This window comes from Hyla sarda, chromosome 5 (assembly GCF_029499605.1).
Source record: "Hyla sarda isolate aHylSar1 chromosome 5, aHylSar1.hap1, whole genome shotgun sequence".
In the NCBI taxonomy this organism is placed as follows: domain Eukaryota; kingdom Metazoa; phylum Chordata; class Amphibia; order Anura; family Hylidae; genus Hyla; species Hyla sarda.
In genome coordinates, this window is record NC_079193.1 from 219,975,450 (window position 1) to 220,000,452 (window position 25,003).

Here is a 25,003-nt window from a genome sequence, read left to right on the forward strand (position 1 = left end):
AGACGCAGGACAGAAACTTAGCCTAAGAGAGATGACCAAGAACCCAATGATCACTCTGGTCCTGTGCGCAGATGGGAGAAACATTTAGAAGGTCAGCCATCACTGCAGCACTCCACCAATCTGGGCTATATGGCAGAGTGGCCAAATAGAAGCCTCTCCTCAGAAAAAGGCACATGAAAGACACTAGGTTTGCAAAAGAACAGAGCCAGGACAGGAAGACTAATCAGGGTTGAAAAAAGGTAAATGGAGCAAAGTAAAATGGTATTCTTAATTAAAACCGAATCCTTTTATTAGGGAAGGGGATTATTCACATTGATTAACTTTATTTGGACATTTAATTCAGTATTTTAGTCCCCATTTAGCAGAAGGCCTCAACATAACAAAATGTCCAAAACGTAAAAGGGTGTGAAAACTTTTTTAATGCCTTCTATACAGTGAAACCTCTCCAAAAGACCACCCCTGCCCTGCAAAAGAATTTCAGTTCCATCATACACATCTTCTTTAAGAAGTTTCACTGTATTTATTATAACTGTATTTAGTCAATAAGTGCATTTTTTCCCTTTTTAAACCCAATGTAAGCTACCATCCTACTGGTAGCTATAGAAAACACTGTCAGAAATTTTTTTCTTCAATGTTGCCATAAGATAACACTCTGTCAACACCCCACAAGCAGGTCACGTGGAACCAATGGGAACGAGAAAGCTCCCTCCTAACTGCTTAGATAATGCTTACATAATCATTATTGACTGTGGCATCTAAGGAGTTAAACTGCCAGGATAAAATTTGTATATCATTTTTTTTTTTTTTTTTTTTCCTGGCCATTACAGAGGTAAAGTGACTGTTATTTACAGATGGATCCTGCCAGTTTTGGTGCATACTCACTCTTGTGTCTGCATCATAATATTATTATTATTATTATTTATTTATTTATAAAGTGCCCTTGGTTCCATATGTTGCATAATATATATTTATTAAGCGTTACATTCTACAGTCCATGACGTCATGGGGAGGAAAGGGATTGACTTTTTTTTTTTTTTCAGTTATTTAAAACTGATGGTCTATCCTTAAGATAGAGACCACATTTGGGCAACCCCACTGATCAGCTGATTAAAGGGGCTGCGGGGGCATTAAGGGGAAACCCTTCATTGTTTACCAGGTGGCTGTTACTGGTATTACAGGCTAATTCCATTTACTTTTCTTTCATAAGTTCTGAACTAGATCAATAAACAATCTGTTAATTGGTTCTACCTGATTTTGCCCATCTCCACAATGTAGAAATAACCAGCAATGTGTTAGAATGTAACGGTGTGACATAAGATCATACCTGTCTTTCATTAGTTGATAAAGATTTTCTTTCATATATTCAAATACAAAATACAGCTGGTCATTTTCTCTGATCACCTCCTTTAGCTTGATCACATTAGCATGATTAAGTTTCTTCAAAGACTAAAAAGAAAAAAAAACAGGAACATACAGTATTACATTTCCAAGATAGTAAATACATGCATGCTTCAAAAAAATTAACAATTATGCATCTTTTGAGCTGTTACCTTCTAGAAATAAATTGACAACTGGGCGTTACCAGTAAGGGGGGTGTTCTTACAGTACATGTAAAAAAAAAAGAAAATGGCAGCAGCACACTTGGTCAACAAAATGGAGGCTCTTTGCGCACTTTTTGATCAAAACGTGTCCCTCATCCACCACATGGAGGTGGCCTCATATAGGATGGGACCCTAACATTCACTCACCTCAGGCTGGGCGACATGCTGGATCCACTAACAACCTAAAACCACCTCCTGTGAAATAGGCAGGGGATGCACGGCTACAGAGGGAGCCACTCCCCCCACTTTGCACAGCAAAAACAAAATATGACAAAAATGTAGCCAGCACCTAAACCCAATACACGGGTAAACTTGCCACAGCAGCGTACACCCGTGTATTGGGTTTAGGTGCTGGCTACATTTTTGTTTAATTTTGTTTTTTCTGTGCAAAGTGGGGGGAGTGGCTCCCTCTGTAGCCGTGTATCCCCTCCCCTATTTCACAGGAGGTGGTTTTAGGTTGTTAGTGGATCCAGCATGTCGCCCAGCCTGAGGTGAGCGAATGTTAGGGTCCCATCCTATATGAGGCCACCTCCACGTGGTGGATGGGGGGACATGTTTTGATCAAAAAGTGCGCTAAGAGCCTCCATTTTGTTGACCAAGTGTGTTGCTGCCATTTTCTTTTTTTTACATGTCTTGTACTTGCCACAGCAGCGTGCATCCGAGTATTGGGTTTAGGTGCTGGCTACATTTTTGTTTTATTGTGTTCTTACAATGTCTCTGATCAATCAGTGCAGTGACAGTGGCAGTGACAGTGGCACTCTATAAAGGGGCACATCCCTTTGACAAGGGGAATAGAAATACACAGAAGTTATTTTATTCATTAATTTTCAGGAGGAATAATAGGAATAACTGCGCGATTCAGTGTTAAAGGGGTAATCACTAATCAGCGGAACTACACTTATTCTATATACACACACAAGGTAACTATAATTTCATTGTTTGGGCCAGATACTTGTTTTAACTCCCAGCCCCCAGCTAAAGCGAGCAGTCTACAGAATTGCCAGAAGTCCCATAGGCAACTAATTTAACCCCTTAAGGACCAGGCTCTTTTTTTTTATTTGACATGTATCTCTTTAAATGGTAATAATTTTAGAATGCTTTTTCTGAGCAGAGCGATTCTGAGATAGTTTTTTCGTGACATATTGTACTTTATATCAGTGTTTCCCAACCAGGGTGCCTCCAGCTGTTGCAAAACTACAACTCCCAGTATGCCAGCTGTTGGCTGTCTGGGCATGCTGGGAGTTGTAGTTTTGCAACAGCTGGAAGTACCCTGGTTGAGAAACACTGCTTTATATAACTGGTGCATTTTTGTTGACACATGAAGCATTTTTTGTGAAAAACTGGAAAATTTCAGGCATTTTTATTTTTTTATGGTATACACTGTGCGGTAAAAGTGATGTTATATTTATTCTGTGGGTAAGTACGATTATGGCGTTACCCATTTTCTATAGCTTTCTATGTTCTTTTTCCTTTTCTGAGCAAAATTATTTTTCTGCCATTCATTTTCCAACAGCCGTAACTTTTACATTTTTCGTCCGACGCCATTGAGTAAGGGCTTATTTTTTGCGGGATGAGTTGTACTTTTTATTGGTATCATTTTTGTGCTACATGCTACCTTTTGATCTTTTTATTCCGCTATTTGTACCAAAATTGGTGAATTTTGCGCTTTTTTTGGATTTTTTTTTTTCACCGTGCGGGATAATTTACATTATAGTTTTAGAGTACACTTCATTACGGACATGGAAATACCTATTATGTATATGATTTGTGTTTTTGATCTTTTTTGGTGATAATACAGGGCTTTTATTGGGAAAGGGACATTTTTTTTTTTCACTTCATACTTTTATTGAAGAACTTTTTATTTTATTTTATTTTTTACACTTTTTAGAGGTTATACTATGCTGCAATACATTTGTACTGCAGCACAGTATGACCTGATGAGCTGCACACACTACAGCCTGTGCGATCCAGCCTGTGGCTGGATCTCACAGGCTTCCGTAAAAGGCATACAGGAGGTCATGATCTGACCTCCTGCTGCCATAGCAACCAACGCGACCCGCGATTGTATAGCGGTGCCGCCGTTGGAGAACAGGGTGAGAGCGCTCCCCCTGTCAACACCATAGATGCCGTGATCAGGATTGATCCCGGCATCTATGGGGTTAATGCTGCCGGGATCGGCGCTGTCGCGGCTCCGGCGGGACTCCGGCTGTGATTGACAGCTGATTCCCGTCGCAAATCTCCTGCGCTGCTCGCGGCAGTGCAGGAGATCACTATGATATATGCATACGTCCAATTGCGCAAACGTGTCTGATGATTGGACGTATGCATACATCCTATAGCGGGAAGGGGTTAAAGTTACCCTTTAAATTAACAAACAAAATAAAATGGACTGGCAGGGACCACTTTACTGGAATTTTTTGGCAGGTTGACAAAACTTACTTTCACCTGAATTAACTAATCTGGTAAATGAGAATCTCAGTCAGTTTATCTTTTACAAATTGTCTATCACCCCATGCAAGGGGAGAAAACTAAATCTAACTTTATGAAAATGGATAACATCTGCCTTGGGCACTAAAGCACACAGTGACTATATGACACTTTACCATTCATTACCTTTACTTCTTTCAAATTCATGCATTCTTCCCAGGAATAGAACTTTCGTTTCATCCTGTAGGAAGGCAACAAAAATTTTACATCTTACACAGTATGAAGAACAGTGGTAGCTGCAAACTCTTCTCCTCCCCACAGACTCTTTTTTATTGTTTTGTAATAATCATTTTTTTTTTTTTTTTTTTTACTTTTCTTTCCCCACATTCTTCAGTCCTCACAGACAATTTCTAAGTAAATGAAAGACATTTACAATGCTTTAAAAACAATGTTGAAATGAACAAAGTCCTCTTTTATTTGGCTCTGTTAAAGGGTCCTATTAAAGGGGTTGTCAAGCCAAATTACATTTTTTATAAAAGGGTTCAGGCTGACAAATAAAACCTTTAACTTCCTCGCTTCCTCATAGCCTGCGGTATCAGACACACTGCGGACGGTGATACCGCTTTCCCCAGAACTGAAGACTGTACCGTCAGCAGCCTGGAAAACTAACATTACTGGCCAAGGCAGGGCACCGCTGCAGCCCGTGATTGGCAGAGCAGCACGGTAACATCACATCTACAGCCACAGCCGGCTGCAGAGAAGCAAGGTCAGCAGAGACAGGATGCGGATCAGGCAACCCAATACAGAAGGCTACAAGAGAGAAAGGAAGGCAAATAAAAAGTTTGATTGTTTTATTTGTCAGCCTTGGTCTTTTTTTTTTTTTTTTTTTTTTAAGTTTGGCTGGACAACCCCTTTAATTTACATGGGATTTAAAACAGACCAAACCATATCTTGGCAGATCTTAATGATCTGTCAGATTTAGAATTTTTAAAAGCAATGCAAACTATGCACTTGCTGTCACATGCACCAAAACCCTGATGTAAAGTATTCAGTCATAACCAGTTGTTTTCGGCAGTTGTCCTTTATTTCAGAATCTTGTTGTTGTAACATACCATGCTGTATAATTTTTTCCAGTAAAAGTAAGTGCCCAAGAATCATTTTTATGATTGGCAGAGGTAGAACAGCCCATTCATACACCACCGTATGCTACAACTGGAATCTTTATTTCATTGATTATTTGTGTTTCATTGAAAGCTATAGAATAAATTGTACACTTACTTTTTTATAGCCACAAGTTCTCCTGATTCATTGCTTTTCCCCAAAAGCACACTTCCATATGTGCCATCTCCAAGTTGCTTAAATGTTGAATACCGATTCATCTTTTCAATCTGCTTTTTCAAGGGATCGACAAAGTAGTGTGTCTACCACAAGTAGCAGTTGAGAAGTGACAGATATTTTGAATTGTATGGATAAGATATACATGTGAATGGTTTTTGACAGTTGAAATGTTAAGCTGAAGAGTGTGGGAAGCCCCTCAATGTTGCCATTCCAAAAGGAACCTAAAAAGGTAACCAAAAATGCTGTAAGTATATAAATGATAACAGAAAGCACTAGCTTGTGATCACAATCCACAATAACAAAGGGTTTATTTCGGATCATAAAATAATAGGTGGAGATATATTTTACTGCTGTTGATAACTCTATCCAAAACTACTCATTTACAAGATATAGCCTAATAATATAGACTTTAAAAATTGTGCACACTAGATTTGGAAGTAAATAGCTATTTGGTTCATCCCAATAAACGATAGCATCACTACTTACCCTGTCAAATCTTCTACATAGACATTTTTCTAAAAGAAGACGAAGTTAACACATATACAAAAAGCAGGCACTTAATTTGCAAATTGCTTAAAGGGATACTCCGGTGGGAAAAAAAATGTCATATCAACTGGCTCCAGAAAGTTAAACAGATTTGTAAATTACTTCTATTAAAAAAATCTTAATCCTTCCAGTACTTATAAGCAGCTGTATACTACAGAGGAAGTGGAGTTATGTTTTCTGTCTGACCACAGTGCTCTCTGCTGACACCTCTGTCTGTATAAGGAACTGTCCAGAGTAGGAGCAAATCCATAGAGCAAACTTCTCCTGCTCTGGACAGTTCCTGACATGGACAGAGGTGTCAACAGAGAGCACTGTGGTCAGACTGAAAAGAACAACTTCCTCTGTTTGTTTTAAGCTTAAATATTACAACAAACACTATTATTAGAAAATAAAGTGGAGGCTCTAGTGTATGTCTGTTTTAGTTATAGGTCGTTTGTTATCTTAAAGGGGTACTCCGGCCCAAGACATCTTATCTCCTAAGATTTCTGATCGCAGGGGTCCCGCCGCTGAGGACCCCCGCGATCTCCCTGCTGCACCCACTTGTCATCAGCCTCGCGGAGCGAAGATCGCTCCGTGTCTAATGACTCGCGCAACAGGGGCCAGAGTATCGTGACATCACGGCTCCACCCCCTCATGACGTTGTGATGCCTTTGTCTTACTGAACTTGCTCCTGGACTTGAGTCCTATTTAAAGGCTATTTAATCCCTATCCTAGTAATAATACCCCTGTAAATATCCTGTAAATAGAGGATATGTCTCTATGGCGGGACAACGAGGGGGGAGATCAGTGAAATACAACTTTTGTCCCCTAGCTCACACTACAGAGTATCAATGTATCCTATAAGACCCAGTGTCAGCCTTTAAAAAAATTGCTTTGTTTTGCCATATTCTGACCCATAATAATTTTTTTTGTTTCTCTATGGAGCTTTGTGAGGGCTTGTTTTTTGTGTATAAGCTATAGCTTTTATTGGTACCAGTTTTTAGAGGTATATATAACCTTTTAATTTTATGTTTTTTATGACTTGTTTTGTTTTTGGTTGTATATTTTTTTTACACTTTTTTAGTCCTCTTATGGGTCGCTTGTACAATGCACTGCAATACTTGTAGTGTGTTGTCATCTGCAGTCTCCTAGTACAGCCGACATACCGATTAGCACCCTCCAATTGATTCACAGGGGTACAAATTGAGTCCCTAACAGGACTGGAACTTGCTAGATACAACAGTTACTAGCATGTGTGTCAGCAGCATCCCACTGGGTATGGAGCTGGCTCCGACATTATGATGTACCCATACATTAAAATGTTGAGGAGTTGGGATAAAACAATTTATACTGCAGGAATACTGTTGTTTGTTTAGGAGTATACGGTATGTCCAAAAAATGTGTGTTCTCATGCAAAAAAAAAAAACTATCCCCCTATGCGCAGGATAGGGGGATCAGTTTTAGATCGCGGAGTTTGAGCGCTGGAGCCCCCCACAATCTCCTTTATGGAGCGTCGGCTCTCCCCTGGAGCGGCACTTTACTACACATGCCGCCACACCCCCTCTATATATCTCTACTGGAGAGCCAAAGATAGCCAAACGGGTCTCTTCCATAGAGATATATGGAGGGGGCGTGGCTGCCCCTGCTTTGGGCAGGGGGCATGATGCGCTGCTCCAGGGGAGAGCAGGGGCTCCATACAGGAGATCACGGGGGGCTCCAGTGCTAGGACGCCCCGCAATCTAAAACTAGGGGATACGTTTTTTTGCACAAGACTACTCCTTTAATCTCTAGCCAACTGCTTCTTACCTCTTACGGATTAGCATTGACCATTGTGACAATGTGGTAGTGAACTATGACCATGAATATAAAAAGACAGAGTTATTTTTATCTTCATTTAATATTTTTACTACGTAATGTCATAAAATTAATGCATTCAATAAAATATACAGTTCATTATAACACAAGAAACATTGTTTCTCTGAGAGACCCACTGCTGGATCATATGTTGTTCAGATCACAGCGGATTAGGGAAAAGTCTCAATTACATTAAGGCCTTATGTACATGAACTTATTACAGCTCCATGAAGCTCTGTCTGAGTAAACCTCAACAGGACACTACCATACCTCAATATGCTTTAATTTTTTATCCTTTTTGAATACTTTCAAAACGGAGACACTTATTGCATTACTGCAGATTGAAAGTTTCAATACACAAATGCAAAAATGCAATATGGGTCTTAGTTTTAGAAAATTAAAAAAAAAAAACATTTTTGTCCAAGCCAGTTTATTATTGTGTGAACAGTGGTTTTAAACACTTAACTATCCACTCCTATGTTCTTCAGATCCTACCAGTTTGTTTTGTTGACCAGACCAGAGCTTGCCACTTCTACTATGCAATGTCATGACGTCATACAAAGTTTAGCCAAATAAACAAACCATGAAACTTAGCAACACTTAAACAAGCTCACACATCCACAAGCAGACACAGACACACTGTATACATCACACGGTTTATGATACCCAAACAATAGCTTTTCCATTGTGTAAAACTACCACCCGCAAAAAAAAAGCTAGAAATGTGAAACAGCAATGTACAGGTGCACTGTAGGTTACACTGTAAACTTGGTAACTGTTCTATACAAGTTACAAGATATACACAAAAATCTTTAAAAACAAGACCTATTGGAGAGAATTTCCCAATATCGTACCTTATATATAAAAAACTGTAAAAATGCTATACATGACACAGATATGGGATGGACCCTCACTTTTCCAACTACAGTAAACACAAACTATTATATAAATGCACAAAACACTTTTTGGGAGTCAAATCGGCCACAGCTTTATTTAAATCACAGGACAAAAAGAATTACAGAAGTCAGATTAAATGGGTATTCCAGGCAAAAACTTTTTTTTTTTATATCAACTGGCTCCAGAAAGTTAAACAGATTTGTAAATTACTTCTATTAATTTTTTTTTAATCCTTTCAGTACTTATGAGCTTCTGAAGTTAAGGTTGTTCTTTTCTGTCTGAGTCCTCTCTGATGACACCTGTTTCGGGAAACGCCCAGTTTAGAAGCAAATCCCCATAGCAAACCTCTTCTAAACTGGGCGTTTCCCGAGACAGGTGTCATCAGAGAGGATTTAGACAGAAAAGAACAACCTTAATCCTTTCAGTACTTATGAGCTTCTGAAGTTAAGATTTTTCAATAGAAGTAATTTACAAATCTGTTTAACTTTCTGGAGCCAGTTGATATATAAAAATAAGTTTTTGCCTGGAATACCCCTTTAAGTGCTGAAACATTGGGATTCACAAAAACTGTGGGATCCCCAGCTGGCTCACTTACAGCACCCAGATAGCAATAAAGAGGTGACACACTCTGGCTTGCCATTGTAGCAGAGCCAGTACACTTTATGAGCACCAATGACCCTAGTGATCCTATGATAACCCAATAGCCCTTACTCCTTAGCTTAACCACCATGCCTGCTCATGGATAAGGTTACTATAATAAAATCCTTAAGGATAGGGCCACATATATGTATTTCATGCATATTTTATTCTGCAGATGCGCGCTAACATACTATACAGCCTTCGAATCTTACTGCACACACAGGGCTGCGGCCAGGTAGCCCCATGTGTCTGCGCATAGCAGATCTGCAGCATGAAATACACTGTGGATGCGGTGTGTATGACCCTACTCTAAACAGTTATTCCCAACTGCCTCTCTACCTTGTCTGTCCTGTGCAGCTTACTGGCCCTGAGAGGTGTGGGCAGTCCTACAGAATTCAGACCAGGGGTATACACAAAGCCACATACAATTATCCTCAATCACCTTACTAGTTTTTATATGACTTACCCTGGCTTACTCTGACTGTTAAAGGGGTATTCCAGGATTTTTTGTTTTATTTGACTATGCTACAGGGGCTGTAAAGTTAGTGTAGTTCATAATATAGTGTCTGTACCTGTACGTGACGGTTTTCTCACAATTCTTCTGTGATTTTCACCCCACTATTTATTTTTACCAGCATACAAAATGACTGTTGTCTCTGATTTTTCCCAGCTTGCAATACGGCCGAGACCTAACTCACTAGTCAGCTGATGACAGGGAGCCTGTCTGCTTCAATGGGTGGAGCGATCGCTTGGTGGGAGAGAGATCAATCTGTAACTAATGCAACAGCTGTAGGCACCCAGATTCAAAACCACAGGTCTATTGAATTGATGCAGCTCATTTATGTTTCAATGGGTGGGGTGGCTGATGTGTGGGATTGAGGAAAATGGAATTGTGGGATTTGTAGTAAAAAAAAAAAGAAAAGTCAAACAGGAAATACCAGTTCACAAAAAGCTAGCGACAGTATTATGGTAATCTAACAACATAGCCATTTAGCCCCAAGACAAGTGCAGATCCTTCCTAAGCATGTCCTTTACTGTCTGCCAGGTACGTACTAAAATCACCTTATGGTGGATTACCCCTTTAAAGGAGATGTCCGGTGCTCACTTTTCTTATTTTATCCGATTCGGGCTGAAAAATAAAAGAAAACAAATTAACTAACAGGAAGTAAGAAGAATACAGCCTGGGGACCGAACGCCTGTACCGGAGCACCGGGGGAGCGTATGCAGGTAAGAGAAAGCTTATTTTCTTTTTTTTTGCAGCCCGGAACGGATACAATAAGAAAAGTGAGCACCGGACATGTCCTTTAAGGATTATTTGATCACATGACCAAGGTCCTGTTCACACTGTGAGAATAATGCTGGAAATAGGGAATCAGATATATGCAGGACTGTCCTGTTGACCCCCCCTTATGAATTTAAACAGACAGATAAGTAAGCCGTACTTTCCGGCTATGTGCAGAGAGGGTAAGGGACATCACCAGTCTGACTACTGCTTCAGAGCGGAGCAGCGGTCTATGTCCTAGACAAGAGCTGTCAACAAGGGAAGGTGGGAAAAAAAAAAACAGCTTTGAAAGGATGCAAGAAAGTTAATTATAACTAATTGCAAAAATGTTGACATGCACCATATTGTTAAAGGAAAACTGACAGCAGGGTCACCCGCACTAACCTAAATATACAGGAATAAAAGGAAGATAGCACAGTTGACCCGGTTTCTAATGCCTAAAAAAATCGGTGCAGTCATTCTGGAGAAATACATCTTGTTGCTAATATGGTAATTTCTTATAATGTGCAATGGAGGCGGCTGCTGTGTGAGCACTTTCTCCCGCCCACTCTAGACCATATCACCGCCCTTAAATAAATATTCATGCCTGCTTTACTCTCACGGTATGATGGGTTTGGTGATATCAGGCTGGAGTGGGCAAAAGAAAGCGCTCATAAAGCTGCAGCCCGCCTCCATTGCGCAGAAGAAGAAATTACCATATTAGCAATAAGATGGACTTCTTTGGAATCGCTGCACTGATTTTTGTGACTTAGAGTTAGAAACAGGGTCACCCACACTACACATGTACCTGTATATTCAGGTTAGAGCTGGGGGAAAGGTTTAAAGGGGAACTCTGGTAATTTTGTTCTTGTGTCTGATCAGATAGGGTCCAACCACTGTGACTCCCCACAATCTCCTGCCCGGTGTTCTAAAGATTTGTGTCCAGAACACTGGTTATTCTCATACAAGGAGCGGCAGTGGTCGACACGCCCCCTCCACACACTGTCTATGGGAGAGCTGGAGATACACGAGCACTGTACTCATGTATCTCTGGCTCTCCTATAGAGCTGAAACTCAAGCACAAGTAGGTGTTGATGCATGACCGCAAACTAAAAGACAGAAATAAATCCTCATCTGAATAACAAAAAAAACCAACACCTTATATTATGTTTTGGCGCAGCCTAGTCAAAGTCATATCTTAACCCCTTAAGGACAATTTTATTTTTACGTTTTCGTTTTTTCCTCCTCGCCTTCAAAAAATCAAAAGTACCACAGACTAGTATGAGGGCTTGTTCTTTGCGCGACCAGTTGTTCGCTGTAATGCCATCACTCACTTTACCATAAAATGTATGGCACAACCAAAAGAATACTATTTGTGTGGGGAAATTAAAAAGAAAACCGCAATTTGGCAAATTTTGGAAGGTTCCATTTTCACGCCGTACAATTTACGGTAAAAATGACGTGTTCTTTATTCTTTGGGTCAATACGATTAAAATGATACCCATGATAATATACTTTTCTATTACTGTTGCGCTTAAAAAAAAATCGCAAACTGTTTAACCAAATTAGTACGCTTAAAATCCCCCTATTTTGAAGACCTATAACCTTTTCATTTTTCCGTATAAGCAGCAGTATGAGGGCTCATTTTTTGCGACGTGATCTGTACTTTTTATTGATACCATATTTGCTTATATAAAACTTTTAATCCTTTTTTTATAAAAAAAATTTTGGACTAAAATGTTATAAAAAAGCTGCTATTTTGGATTTTTTTTACGTTCACGCCGTTCATCGTACGGTATCATTAACATTTTATTTTAATACTTTTACTTTTATTTTTAACTTTTTTAACTTTTATTTTTACACTTTAATAGTCCCCATAGGGGACTATTTATAGCAATCATTCGATTGCTAATACTGTTCAGTGCTATGCATAGGACATAGCACTGATCAGTTTTATCGGTCATCTTCTGCTCTGGTCTGCTCGATGGCAGACCAGAGCAGAAAACCTGTGGAAGGCAGCCGAGGCAGGTGAGAGGACCTTCGGCCGCGCTGCGGGCGATCCGATCATCCATTCAAAGTACAGCGATGCTGCAGTTGCCGTGATCAGTATTGATCACGGCATCTGAGGGGGTTAATGGTGTACATCCGCGCGATTGCGGATGTCCGCCATTACAGGCGGGTCACTGGTTGCTATCAGCAGCTGGGACCTGCTGCGCACGACGCGAGCAAAAGCTCCGATGCTCCCGGTTATGCATAGAACGTAAATGTACGTCCTGGTGCGTTAAGTACCAGCTCACCAGGACGTACATTTACGTCCTGCGTCGTTAAGGGGTTAAAGCTCATTGGGGGAGAAAAAGAAAAACTGTCTAATAGTATATGTGTGTTTGTTACCCATAACAATAAATTACAGGTCAAGTTTAATTTAACCAAAGCCCTATGGGCATTTTTACACAAAAAAGCCTCAAAAAGGTGCTTGACTTAAATGGGGAAAGCTTAAAACAGCATGAAAACATGTTAGTTTTTTAAGGCCGATTCTGCTTGGAAGCTCATATTGAAATCAATGGGAGCTTAGGGGTGGGAAAAAAAAAAAAAAAAAACATCTGTACTTTAAAAACTTGTGTATAAATCACACTGACTTTTTTCTAGGCAGTTTATACACATGGTTTTTATAACCTTTCGCCCTTGTGTTGTTGTGAACAGTCCGTGTTATCTGAATAAACTGTCTTTTTTATTTTATGTCCGTGCATTATGGTTAACTTATTCACTTCATTAGGAGTGCCTGTACACATAGCGTTCAATTTATAATCTCCATCCTCCATACCATTGATGCTTTTCCATAACCTGGAAGTGCTACCAGCGGTAACTCGGATGGAAGAATCTGAAGATTCTATTTTCTAAGATGACATAATTTAATAAATAAGAACACTTTTCTACACCACATAAAGATTATATAGGACTGAGCTTGAGTTCTGTAGTATACAAACTGTTGTACAGCCTTGACCTTAAAGTACCAGCTATGACCTACTTGTGTTGTGTTAACTCATGTTTCAGTTAATGCACCTAGGCTGGCTGGACAAAGTTACATTATATGCAGATATCACTTCTCTATCCTGGGTAACCCGACATCTGCATAATCTTTAACTCTACAGTCATATGTGATACTTATAGGTCCTTGGCAATGTCATACACTCTAACTGGCACATGCAAAAAATAAACACTAAGGCCATACCTGTGTGATATGTTTCTTGCTTTCGTACACAGGGTACAATGTAAATGCATGAGCATTTCAGTGCATTACATGTTTAGTTACCAGTGGCACCTCTACTGCTCATGCATGTTTTATACCTTATAATTTTTTCTTACAAGTGCAGAATTTGCAGAAATAGTTAACATTCACTCATTGATCTTTATGTACCATGCATATAGTTAGGCTATGGGGGGCAAACTAAAGAAAAGTTAGGTGGTCACAAAATTGAATGCACCTTTATTTTTTACTAAAGGCTGTGCAAAAATATAGAATTCACACATTACATCTTTATGTAAAATTTGGAATTTATTATCCTTCCTCCTTCACACTTGGCTCATGGGTTCATTCCAAAAATGGATCAGCGGGACACCTGAGTTATAAAGTAAAACACTGTATAAATGTATTTGTAGAGAGTAAAAACGTAACTGTCTTAACTCTATTTTCAGGGCAATTTATCCTGAAAAGTCACAATGAAATCCTTAAATGACAGGAACGCTTTGAGGGAAGGACAGAGTGGTTTCAGCACTACCAACACCAAGCTGTAAAGAGAAAAACTTTTCGAACTGGCACTAGGGGGGCATCTATGACTTGTATTGTTACGTAGGTATTTCTGGCTGAAATCAAACCCACTAAAGCTGCTATAATAGGGGCGTATGTGACAGGCACACTGGGAACATCACTTGTACAGTCCACATAGCATGTAATGTTGAATTTTGTTCTTTGATGTGTTTCACCTTTTTGTTCCAATTTTAAATGTTGTTGTGAGGGTATGTACACTAATATAATGTGGCTGACATGCTATTGTAGGGCCACCTCTCGCTGAAACACTATTCCAGGGGCACCTGTGGATGACATATTGCTATGCAGAGAACAAGCAGCACACGCTTTTTAAAACTAAATATAAACTACATTTCTTAAAGAGGACCTGTGGCCAACCCATAAAATGAGATTTTACAATCAGTAAATAAAATTAGGTTGTCCTGTAAACTTTTTTTTACAGTTTCTTGATATGTCTTTTCGTTATTGAGAAATGAGGGTTTAGAATTTGTATTGACAATTCAGGGAATCATCAGATGGGCGTGAACTTAATTTTAATGTAAATACGTACACCTCATGTCTATAATCCCACCAGTCATTCCCATCATTAAAGAGGTTATCCAGCAGAGAGCACTGTTTCCAGACAGATAAGAACAACTCAACTTCAGTAGCTGATAATTATTGGAAGGATTAAAGCGTGATAACAGACCGTCGCCCATCAGTGGAGCCCACCGCCCATGCAACATCTCTCCACCTCCCTGCAATTGTATACAACTTGGAAAACGAAAATAAAGTTTTTCTGCACGACATACCCTGGCGTCTGAGGTGAGTGCTCCAATGCACCTGTTTTTCTACCCGTGTCATGATTGAACTCTGTCCTCTATTGTGAAGCACCATTGACGCTGTGAAATCATAGTAGGGGCTGCCAGCAAGTGACCTACTGTATATGGTAATAGATTGAGACGGTGCCAGGTCGTTTTCTTTTGTGTGATATAATTTCTGGAGCCAGCTGATCTAAAAATAAAATAAACATTTTTCCTGGAATACCCCTTTAACATTAAAGGGGTTCTCCGGTTCTCCCAAAGGATAGGGGATAAGATGCCTGATCGCGGGAGTCCCGCCGCTGGGGACTCCCGTGATCATGCACATGGCACCCCGTTTGCAATCAGTCCCCGGAGCGTGTTCGCCCCCTCCCGTAGGCTTGCATTGAGGGGCAAGCGCAGGCATGATGTCACACGCCGCCCACCCTGTAGTCGCCCGTAATCAGACCTGGAGCGAACACGCTCCGGGGACTGATTACAAACGGGGCGCCACGTGCATGATCACGGGCGTCCCCAGCGGCGGGACTCCCGCGATCAGGCATGTTATCCCCTATCCTTTGGATAGGGGATAAGATGTTAAAGCACCGGAGAACCCCTTTAAAAGGGATTATCTGGTAAACATTACAAAAAAGAAAAAAAAATTCCAAAAGCCTTTTGTTTACCTTCCTAGTGCCTCCTTGCATTTTTTGGAGTATACTGTACAGTAAAACCGTCGTGCTAACTTTATTCTATGGGTCAATATAATTCAATTTAACAGAATTTGGATATTTTTTGTTTCGTTTTATGATAAAAGAAAATAAATAAATAACTGTATAGCCATGTTTAAGCCCTTCTAACTTTTTTTCCCACCTATGGAGGTATATGAGGGCAAATTTTTTGTGCTGTAAGCTGCAGTTTTTACCATTACCTCTTTTGCGTAGTATTAAGTTCTCGATTACTTTTCATTTAAAAAAAATTTCTGGGATGTTATGTGATCAAAAATCTGAAAATTTGATGTTTGGATTTTTTTTTTTAATTTAGGCCTTTAGCTGTGTGGGATCAGAAATGCAATTATTAATAGTTTGGTCAATTTATGTTATTTTTTTATTTGAAACCTGGACAGACACTGGACAATAGACACATGACAATAGACACAGGCGATGAGCAACATTTACTGCTTAAATGACGGACTGTTTAAATAAACAGTTTAATAATTGACAATGCCTGTCATTACCAGCAGATATTAGCTGCTGATATCAGCAGCCATTTGCCGGATATGACACAAGCCAGACTCCTGAGCCCATGCCATATTCTCTCACCCGACCCATAACGTACATGTATGTGTGTGTGGGAACAGGGCACCCTAAGCCGTTATCCACCATAAGGTTATCTTAGTATGTACCTGGCAGACAGTAATGGACATGCTTAGGAAGGATCTGCGCTTGTCTTGGGGCTAAATGGCTATGTTGTGAGATTACCATAATACTAAGACTATTTCCTGTTGAAGTTTGTTCTTTTAAACTACAAATCCCCTAGTTCCTTGTTTGTAAGGGTGAGGTCACTTTTCTCCCTCCCACACATCAGCCACCCCACCCATTGAAACACACCTGTGCTCTCTTCAATGCAATAGACCAGTGTGCCTCTAGCTATTGCTATGATCTTTCTCCCATTGAAGCAGACAGGCTCCATCTGATTACCTGACTAGTGATGTAATGTCTCGGACCCCACTGCAACCTGGGAAAACCTGAGACAACAGTCATTTTGTATGCTGTTAAAAATAAATGTAGGTGAAAAAAAATCACAGAACACCATGATACATGGGTACACACATTATATTATGATCTACACTAACTTTACAGCCCCTGTAGCATAGTCAAATAAAAAATAATCCCAGAAAACCCCTTAAATTATAGCAAAATCAAATGTCTTTATTGGTTGGCTACAGGTCCTCTTTAAATAGTAGTTTGTTGTTTTTTATTTTTTTTATTTTCAGAAGGCTTTTTTAATTGGTAGATCATGCGACACAACATAAAGTAGCTCGTATAAAAGTAAATCATGAAAAGTCTGTATACCCCTGATCATGACCATACCACTCTAGCTCATAATAACTATTATTATTATTATTATTATATGTCCATTAGTCCAGTAATCTGGCTTTAGGCAGTCCATAAATCCTTACAATACAGAACCTGTTTACTACACATTATTGCTAAATACATTTTATTTTCCCAAAACTAGAAGGAGAAGACTGAGCAGGGCTTATTAGTTTGTTAACCAAGATCACCAACCAAGTGCAGATCCATCAGGTAGGCAGATCTCACACTGTCACTTGTGAGTGACATTAACTATTGCTGAGCAAGAGACCAAATATATCTAAGCATACATAGCAATATATCTGCGATTGCTATGATGATGACTATTTCATATGACTGCATGGATGGATTCCTATTAGCAGCAGCCTTACTCGCAGCAGAAAATCCAATTGTGAACAGACTGTTTTAGTCTTCCTGACACACTAAACAGTAATCGCTTTACATAGGATTAGGTAGGAATTATTCCAGAGGACACATAGAGGACAAAGTACTATTTGTTCACATACAAACATTTAACATAATTCAAAATAATCAAATAAAGTCAAGAAAAAAATAAAAAGTGGGAAATAGCAGATATTACAGTCTGAAGCAGGGGTACTCAACTACTTTTAGTAAGGGTCTGCTTATCCAGGCCTGCCATCAGGTTAATGGGGTACTCCACTGTAAATATCTTATCCCCTATCCCAGCGGCGGGACCCCCGCAATCTCCGGGCCGGCAGCAGCGGCGTCCGGAACACGGAAGCTTGCAGCTTCCCAGTTTGTGATGTCACGCCACGCCCCCTCCATTCATGTCTATGGAAGGGGACGTGATGGCTAGTGCATAGCCGTCACGCCTCCTCCCATAGAGGTGAATGGAAGGCGCGGGCCGCCGGCATCATCAGTCATCGGACACAGAGCGGAGTTTGCTCCATGCACCGATTGCCAGGATGCCACAGCGGATATTGCGGTCCCCAGTGGCGGGACTCCCGCAATCTAACATCTTATCCCCTATCCTTTCGATAGGTGATAAGATGTTTGCAGCGGAGTACCCCTTTAAGGTCTGAGCTGAACACTTAAGACTAGTTCACATATAGCAGTAAAGTAAGAGAGAGGCAATGCCTGGTGCAGGAGACTATTATTATCCCAATAAGTCACAGGGTTAAAGGAGTTCCCAGTATGACCGGAATACTGCCGCACACTATTCACCTGAGTATAATACTGCCACACACTGTGCCCCTGAATATTATACTGCTGCACACTGTTCAAGGGCTCAATCACACTACGGAATCTCCGCGCAGGCTCAGAAATATACTGCCCTCTCCATAGACAGCAGTGTATTTCCAAGCACATTCCGCAAAAAAGAAATGAACATGTTTATTCTTTTGGAGGAGTCTAGGATCCTGAATTTTCGTAGTGTAAATAGTGCAGCAGAAACCCATTGGACCATATTTTCCAAAGCGGAATTCTGCTCAGAAAATATGTAGTGTTAATGGGCCCTTATACTGCTGCACATCATGCCTCTCAATATTATACTGCTGCACACTGTTCACTCATTCTGCCCCCTGAATCTAATGCTTCCATGCACTGTGCACTAGAATATAATACTGCCACACACTGTGCCCCTAAATATAATACTGCCACACAGTGCTCCTGGGTATAATACTGTCACATTCCACATGCTTTGCTCCCTAAATATAATATTGCCAAACACTGTGCCATGAACTAAATTATGCCACTGTGCCCGTTAAGACAATGAACAATGTTTCTGTGCCCCCTCAAACTATGAATAATGCCACTTCACTCTTAATGCACTACATCACTGTGGCCCCTAATGCACTTAGCTGGTGTGTCCCTTTAATGTACTGTGTCGCTGTGTCCCCAATTGTACTGTGCCAACTTAACCCCTTAAGCACCGGGGGTTTTTCCGTTTTTGCACTTTCATTTTTTGCTCCTTGCCTTTAAAAAATCATAACTCTTTCAATTTTGCACCTAAAAATCCATATGATTGCTTATTTTTTGCGCCATCAATTCTACTTTGTAATGACATCAGTCATTTTGCCCAAAAATCTACGGTGAAACGGAAATAAAAATCATTGTGTGACAAAATTGAAAAAAAAACGCTGTTTTGTAACTTTTGGGGGCTTCCGTTTCTAAGTAGTACATTTTTCGGTAAAAATGACACCTTATCTTTATTCTATAGGTCCATACGATTAAAATGATACCCTACTTATACCATATATGTTTATTTTTATTTACACTGTGTTTTTTTTTTTTATGGGAAAAGGGGGGTGATTCAAACTTTTAATAGGGGAGGGGTTAAATGATCTATATTAACTTTTTTTTCACTTTTTTTTTTTTGCAGTGTTATAGCTCCCATAGGGACCTATAACACTGCACACACTGATCTTTTACATTGATCACTGGTTTCTCATAGGAAACCAGTGATCAATGATTCTGCCGCTTGACTGCTCATGCCTGGATCTCGGGCACTGAGCAATCATTTGGCGATCGGACAGTGAGGAGGCAGGTAGGGACCCTCCGGCTGTCCTGCAAGCTGTTCGGGATGCCGCGATTTCGCCGCGGCTATCCCGAACAGCCCACTGAGCTAACCGGCAGTTTTTACTTTCACTTTTAGCCGCGTGGCTCAGCTTTGAGCGCACGGCTAAAGGTTTAATAGCGCGCGGCACAGTGATCAGTGCCGCACGCTATTAGCGGCCGGGTCCCGGCTTCACTATGACGCCGGGCCCGCCGTGATATGATGCGGGGTCACCGTGGGACCCCGCGTTATATCACGGGAGTGGGACCAAGGACGTACTCATACGTCCTTGGTCCTTAAGGGGTTAAAGGGGTACTCCGTTGGAAAACATTTTTTATTTTAATCAACTGGTGCCAGAAAGTTAAACAGATTTGTAAATGACTTCTGTTTCTGACACGGACAGAGGTGTCAACAGAGAGCACTGAGGACAAGACAAAATAAAAAATAAATAAATAAATAAAGAAGAAAAGAATTTCCTCTGTTTTAGCATACAGCCGCTAAAAGTACTGGAGGGTAAAGATTTTTTAATAGAAGTCATTTACAATTCTGTTTTCCACCGGAGTACCCCTTTTAAGGGCTACTCCGCACCTATACATTTTATCCTCTATCCAAAGGATAGGGGATAAGATGTCCAATTGCGGTGGTCCCGCCACTGGGGACCCCCGCAATCTCTCCTGCAGCACCCCCGTTCCTCAGCTGCATGGAGTGAGGATTGCTCCGTGGCTGATGACAGGCTATACAGTGGACGGAATATCGTGACGTCACGCCTCCTGCCCCTCGTGACGTCACGTGAGCTTACTGCAAGCCTATAGGAGGGGGTGTGACGGCCGCCATGCCCCCTCCCATAGGCTTGCCTTAAGGGGAGCATGACATCACAAGGGGGCAGAGCCGTGACGTCACGATACTCCGTCCCCTGTATCGCCCGTCATCAGCCACGGAGCAATCCTCGCTCCATGCAGCTGAGGAACGGGGGTGCTGCAGGAGAGATTGCGGTGGTCCCCAGTGGTGGGACCCCCGCGATCAGACATCTTATCCCCTATCATTTGTATAGGAGATAAGATGTCTAGGGGCGGAGTAATCCTTTAACATAAAATTTTAAATAGTTTGGACAAATCTGCATGTGGCAAAACTAAATATGTTCATTTTTTTATTGGAAAAATGGGGAAAAGCGGGGTGATTTGAAGTTTTATTAGGGGAGAGGCATTATTTTATTTAAAAAAATATATTTTTTTCTTACTATTTTATCTAAAAGTTTCAAGTCCCCACAGGGGACTATAATATGCATGCAATCATTAGATGCATTTACTAAGCAATTCTATGCTCTTTTTGCAGGTTGTACTTGTTTTTGGCGCCCACCATTTAGCCATATAAAAGACTGAGAAACAAGAGAAAAAAATTATTTGTGGGAGGATACTAAAGAATAAATAAAAAAAAAAAAAAAAAGAAACAGAATTGCCCAATCATTTTTACCATATGGTAAAACTGAGGCGTTATATTTATTTTACAGGTCAGTATGATTACAACTATACTAACGCTCTATACTTTTTGTTTTGTTTCAGGGTTTTTGGGGGGACTATTTGATCCCTTTTTTTTCTGGGATATAATGTGACACAAAATACATAATTCTGGCATTTGTTAGTCCCCCTAGAAGACTTTTCTAAGTAATCATTTGATTGCTTACACTGTTCGATGCAATGCTATAGCTCAGATTGGTTATCTCATATGACAAGTCTCATATGGCAACTAGCAGGTCTCATATGGCAACTATGGATGCCTTTACTAGGCCTCTGGCTGCCATGGTAACCATCTGGCACCCAGCTTTACGAGGTTGCCTTTCTAGATGCCATGATCGCTATTGATCAAGGTGTTAAGAGAGTTAAATGATCAGTACTCACTAGAGATGAGCGAACTTACAGTAAATTCGATTCGTCACGAACTTCTCGGCTCGGCAGTTGATGACTTATCCTGCATAAATTAGTTCAGCTTTCAGGTGCTCCCGTGGGCTGGAAAAGGTGGATAGAGTCATAGGAGACTCTTTCCTAGGACTGTATCCACCTTTTTCAGCCCACCAGAGCACCTGAAAGCTGAACTAATTTATGCAGGATAAGTCATCAACTGCCGAGCCGAGAAGTTCGTGACAAATCAAATTTACTGTAAGTTCGCTCATCTCTAGTACTCACCATTTCCTTTAGTGAGCCCAAGGAGCCCCAGTCTAACAATGGATGACACTGAAAATGTTACATACCTTAGCTTTCTTAGAAATGTGACTGTAGCCATTATTGGTAGCCAAATAAAAGGTTAAACAAAATAACAAAACATAACATTCAATCGTATTATCTAAATTTATATGATATTGAAAATAAATGAGTAATAAGAACCATCTTGCTTATGCTTCCTACAATATCATATGTCTATATGGATAATATAAGTGGAAAGAGATTAGGTTGGATTTCACCACATCTGATCCGAATGTTTTCTTAGACATCATGAGTCTCACAGCCACTTATTTACTTTCTCTGTAAAAAATTACGTCTGTTTAACTGGTACGTATAGGAGGGTGGTGAACCAAACTGTATTTGTCTTTGGCCAATTGTACACTGTTTTGTCCTTACAGGAATACTATGCCATGGCAAGCATTATAAATATATTTTTTATCTGAATGTAAATTCTGAATATTTTTACATTCAAAATAACTACGGTAATTCTAGAAGCTAATGGTTATGATGAGGTAATAGAAAAATGAATAGAACATATAAACATATAGCACTTGTAGAATTTTCTATTATGTTATTCATTGGAAAAAATTAATGGTGTCATTGACGTATAAGCAGGGGTCAAATCCTGGGGGAAAAAAGTAAGGGAACTCACCCAAAAACTCACTCAAGGGCTGGTTCTACAAATGGGAACAGTGTTCCTGCAGTGGATAGAGTGCAGGAACTCCGTTCTCATGCGTTTCTGCAGAGCTTGAGCCCTGCGTATAAGGCTATGTTCACACCGTGGAATTTCTGCTATTTGCTCAAATTCCGCTCAGAAAAGCAGACTGCTGATTTTTGCAATTTTGCAGAATTTCAGCAGATTTCGAGCAGAATTTCTGTTTTTCTTAAAACACAGATTCCTCTCAAATTCAGAGTCCCATTAACATTAATGGGACTCCGAACAGAATTTAAAGACATGCCTTATAAATTTGTAGGATATCTGCGCAGTAATTCCGCTACGTGACTCAGATGGTGGAATCCCTATTAACCCCTTAAGGACTCAGCCCATTTTGGCCTTAAGGACTCAGACAATTTAATTTTTACGTTTTCATTTTTTCCTCCTCGCCTTCTAAAAAATCATAACTCTTTTATATTTTCATCCACAGACTAGTATGAGGGCTTATTTTTTGCGTGACCAGTTGTCCTTTGTAATGACATCACTCATTATATCATGAAATGTATGGCGCAACCAAAAAACACTATTTTTGTGGGGAAATTAAAACGAAAAACGCAATTTTGCTAATTTTGGAAGGTTTTGTTTTCACGCCGTACAATTTCTGGTAAAAATGACATGTGTTCTTTATTCTGAGGGTCAATACGATTAAAATGATACCCATTATTATATACTTTTATATTATTGTTGCGCTTAAAAAAAATCACAAACTTTTTAACCAAATTAGTACGTTTATAATCCCTTTATTTTGATGACCTATAACTTTTTTATTTTTCCGTATAAGTGGCGGTATGGGGGCTCATTTTATGCGCCATGATCTGTACTTTTTTTTGATACCACATTTGTATATAAAAAACTTTTAATACATTTTTTATAATTTTTTTTTTAATAAAATGTATTAAAAAAGTAGGAATTTTGGACTTTTTAAAAATTTTTTCGTTCACGCCGTTCACCGTACGGGATCATTAACATTTTATTTTAATAGTTCGGACATTTACGCACGCGGCGATACCAAATATGTCTATAAAAAATGTTTTTTACGCTTTTTGGGGGTAAAATAGGAAAAAACGGACGTTTTACTTTTTTATTGGGGGAGGGGATTTTTCACTTTTTTTTTACTTTTACTTTTACATTTTTTTACATTTTTTTTTACACTTGAATAGTCCCCATAGGGGACTATTCATAGCAATACCATGATTGCTAATACTGATCTGTTCTATGTATAGGACATAGAACAGATCAGTATTATCGGTCATCTTCTGCTCTGGTCTGCTCGATCACAGACCAGAGCAGGAGACGCCGGGAGCCGCACGGAGGAAGGAGAGGGGACCTCCGTGCGGCTTTATGAATGATCGGATCCCCGCAGCAGCGCTGCGGGCGATCCGATCGTTCATTTTAATCGCGAACTCCCGCAGATGCCGGGATCTGTATTGATCCCGGCACCTGAGGGGTTAATGGCGGACGCCCGCGAGATCGCGGGCGTCGGCCATTGCCGGCGGGTCCCTGGCTGCGATTAGCAGCCGGGATCAGCCGCGCATGACACGGGCATCGCTCCGATGCCCGCGGTTATGCTTAGGACGTAAATGTACGTCCTGGTGCGTTAAGTACCACCTCACCAGGACGTACATTTACGTCCTGCGTCCTTAAGGGGTTAAAGGGGTACTCCGGTGGAAAACCATTTTTTTCTTCTTTTTTAAATCAACTGCTGCCAGAAAGTTAAACATATTTGTAAATTACTTCTATTAAAAAATCTTAATCCTTCCAGTACTTATTAGCTGCTGAATGCTACAGAGGAAATTCCTTTCTTTTTGGAACACTGATGACATCACGACCACAGTGCTCTCTGCTGACATCTCTGTCCATTTTAGCAACCGTGCATAGCAGATGTATGCTAAGGGCAACATGGTGGCTTAGTCGTTAGCACTGCTGCCTTGCAGTGCTGGGGCCTTGGGTTCAAATCCCACTAAGGACAACAATAAATAAAGACTTATTATTATTATAATAACGTCAGCAGAGAGCAGTGTGTTCGTGATGTCATCAGAGAGCATTCCAAAAAGAAAATAATTTCCTCTGTAGTATTCAGCAGCTAATAAATACAGGAAGGATTAAGATTTTTTAATAGAAGTAATTTACAAATATGTTTAACTTTCTGGCACCAGTTGAATTAAAAAAGAAAAAAAAAAAATTTCCACCGGAGTACCCCTTTAACGACGCAGGACGTATATTTACGTCCTGCGCCGGCTCCCGCGATATGAAGCGGGATCGCGCCGCATCGGTCCCGGCGCTCATCAACGGCCGGGACCCGCGGCTAATACCACACATCGCCGATCGCGGCGATGTG

General features: G+C 40.3%; 1 protein-coding gene and 1 long non-coding RNA gene across 13 annotated transcripts in view; one reads left to right on the forward strand and one right to left on the reverse strand.

The window, feature by feature from the left end:
- MAK (male germ cell associated kinase) overlaps positions 1-25,003 on the reverse strand; it is a 69,948-nt gene that overhangs the window by 34,575 nt on the left and 10,370 nt on the right. For 5 of the 10 annotated variants that reach the window (XM_056521148.1, XM_056521144.1, XM_056521147.1 and 2 more), the window contains 3 exons: positions 5,307-5,587; positions 4,215-4,269; positions 1,325-1,446 (listed from right to left, as the gene is read on the reverse strand). In XM_056521148.1, the coding sequence (XP_056377123.1) occupies positions 1,325-1,446; positions 4,215-4,269; positions 5,307-5,407 (278 nt within the window). In that variant the 5' untranslated portion in view covers positions 5,408-5,587. Of the gene's footprint in view, positions 1-1,324; positions 1,447-4,214; positions 4,270-5,306; positions 5,588-14,073; positions 14,097-25,003 lie in introns of those variants that run through there. The other 5 variants (XM_056521151.1, XM_056521150.1, XM_056521152.1 and 2 more) reach the window with 3 other exon arrangements.
- Positions 9,616-21,145, forward strand: LOC130273809 (uncharacterized). 3 transcript variants are annotated; one of them, XR_008844129.1, is made up of 5 exons: positions 9,616-9,687; positions 14,236-14,389; positions 14,922-15,151; positions 17,365-17,432; positions 21,067-21,145. It is a non-coding gene; the product is annotated as an uncharacterized LOC130273809 (long non-coding RNA). The 3 variants fall into 3 exon arrangements; XR_008844128.1 differs by lacking the exon at positions 17,365-17,432 and having other exon boundaries at positions 21,067-21,144; XR_008844130.1 differs by lacking the exons at positions 9,616-9,687; positions 17,365-17,432 and adding an exon at positions 10,340-10,508 and having other exon boundaries at positions 21,067-21,144.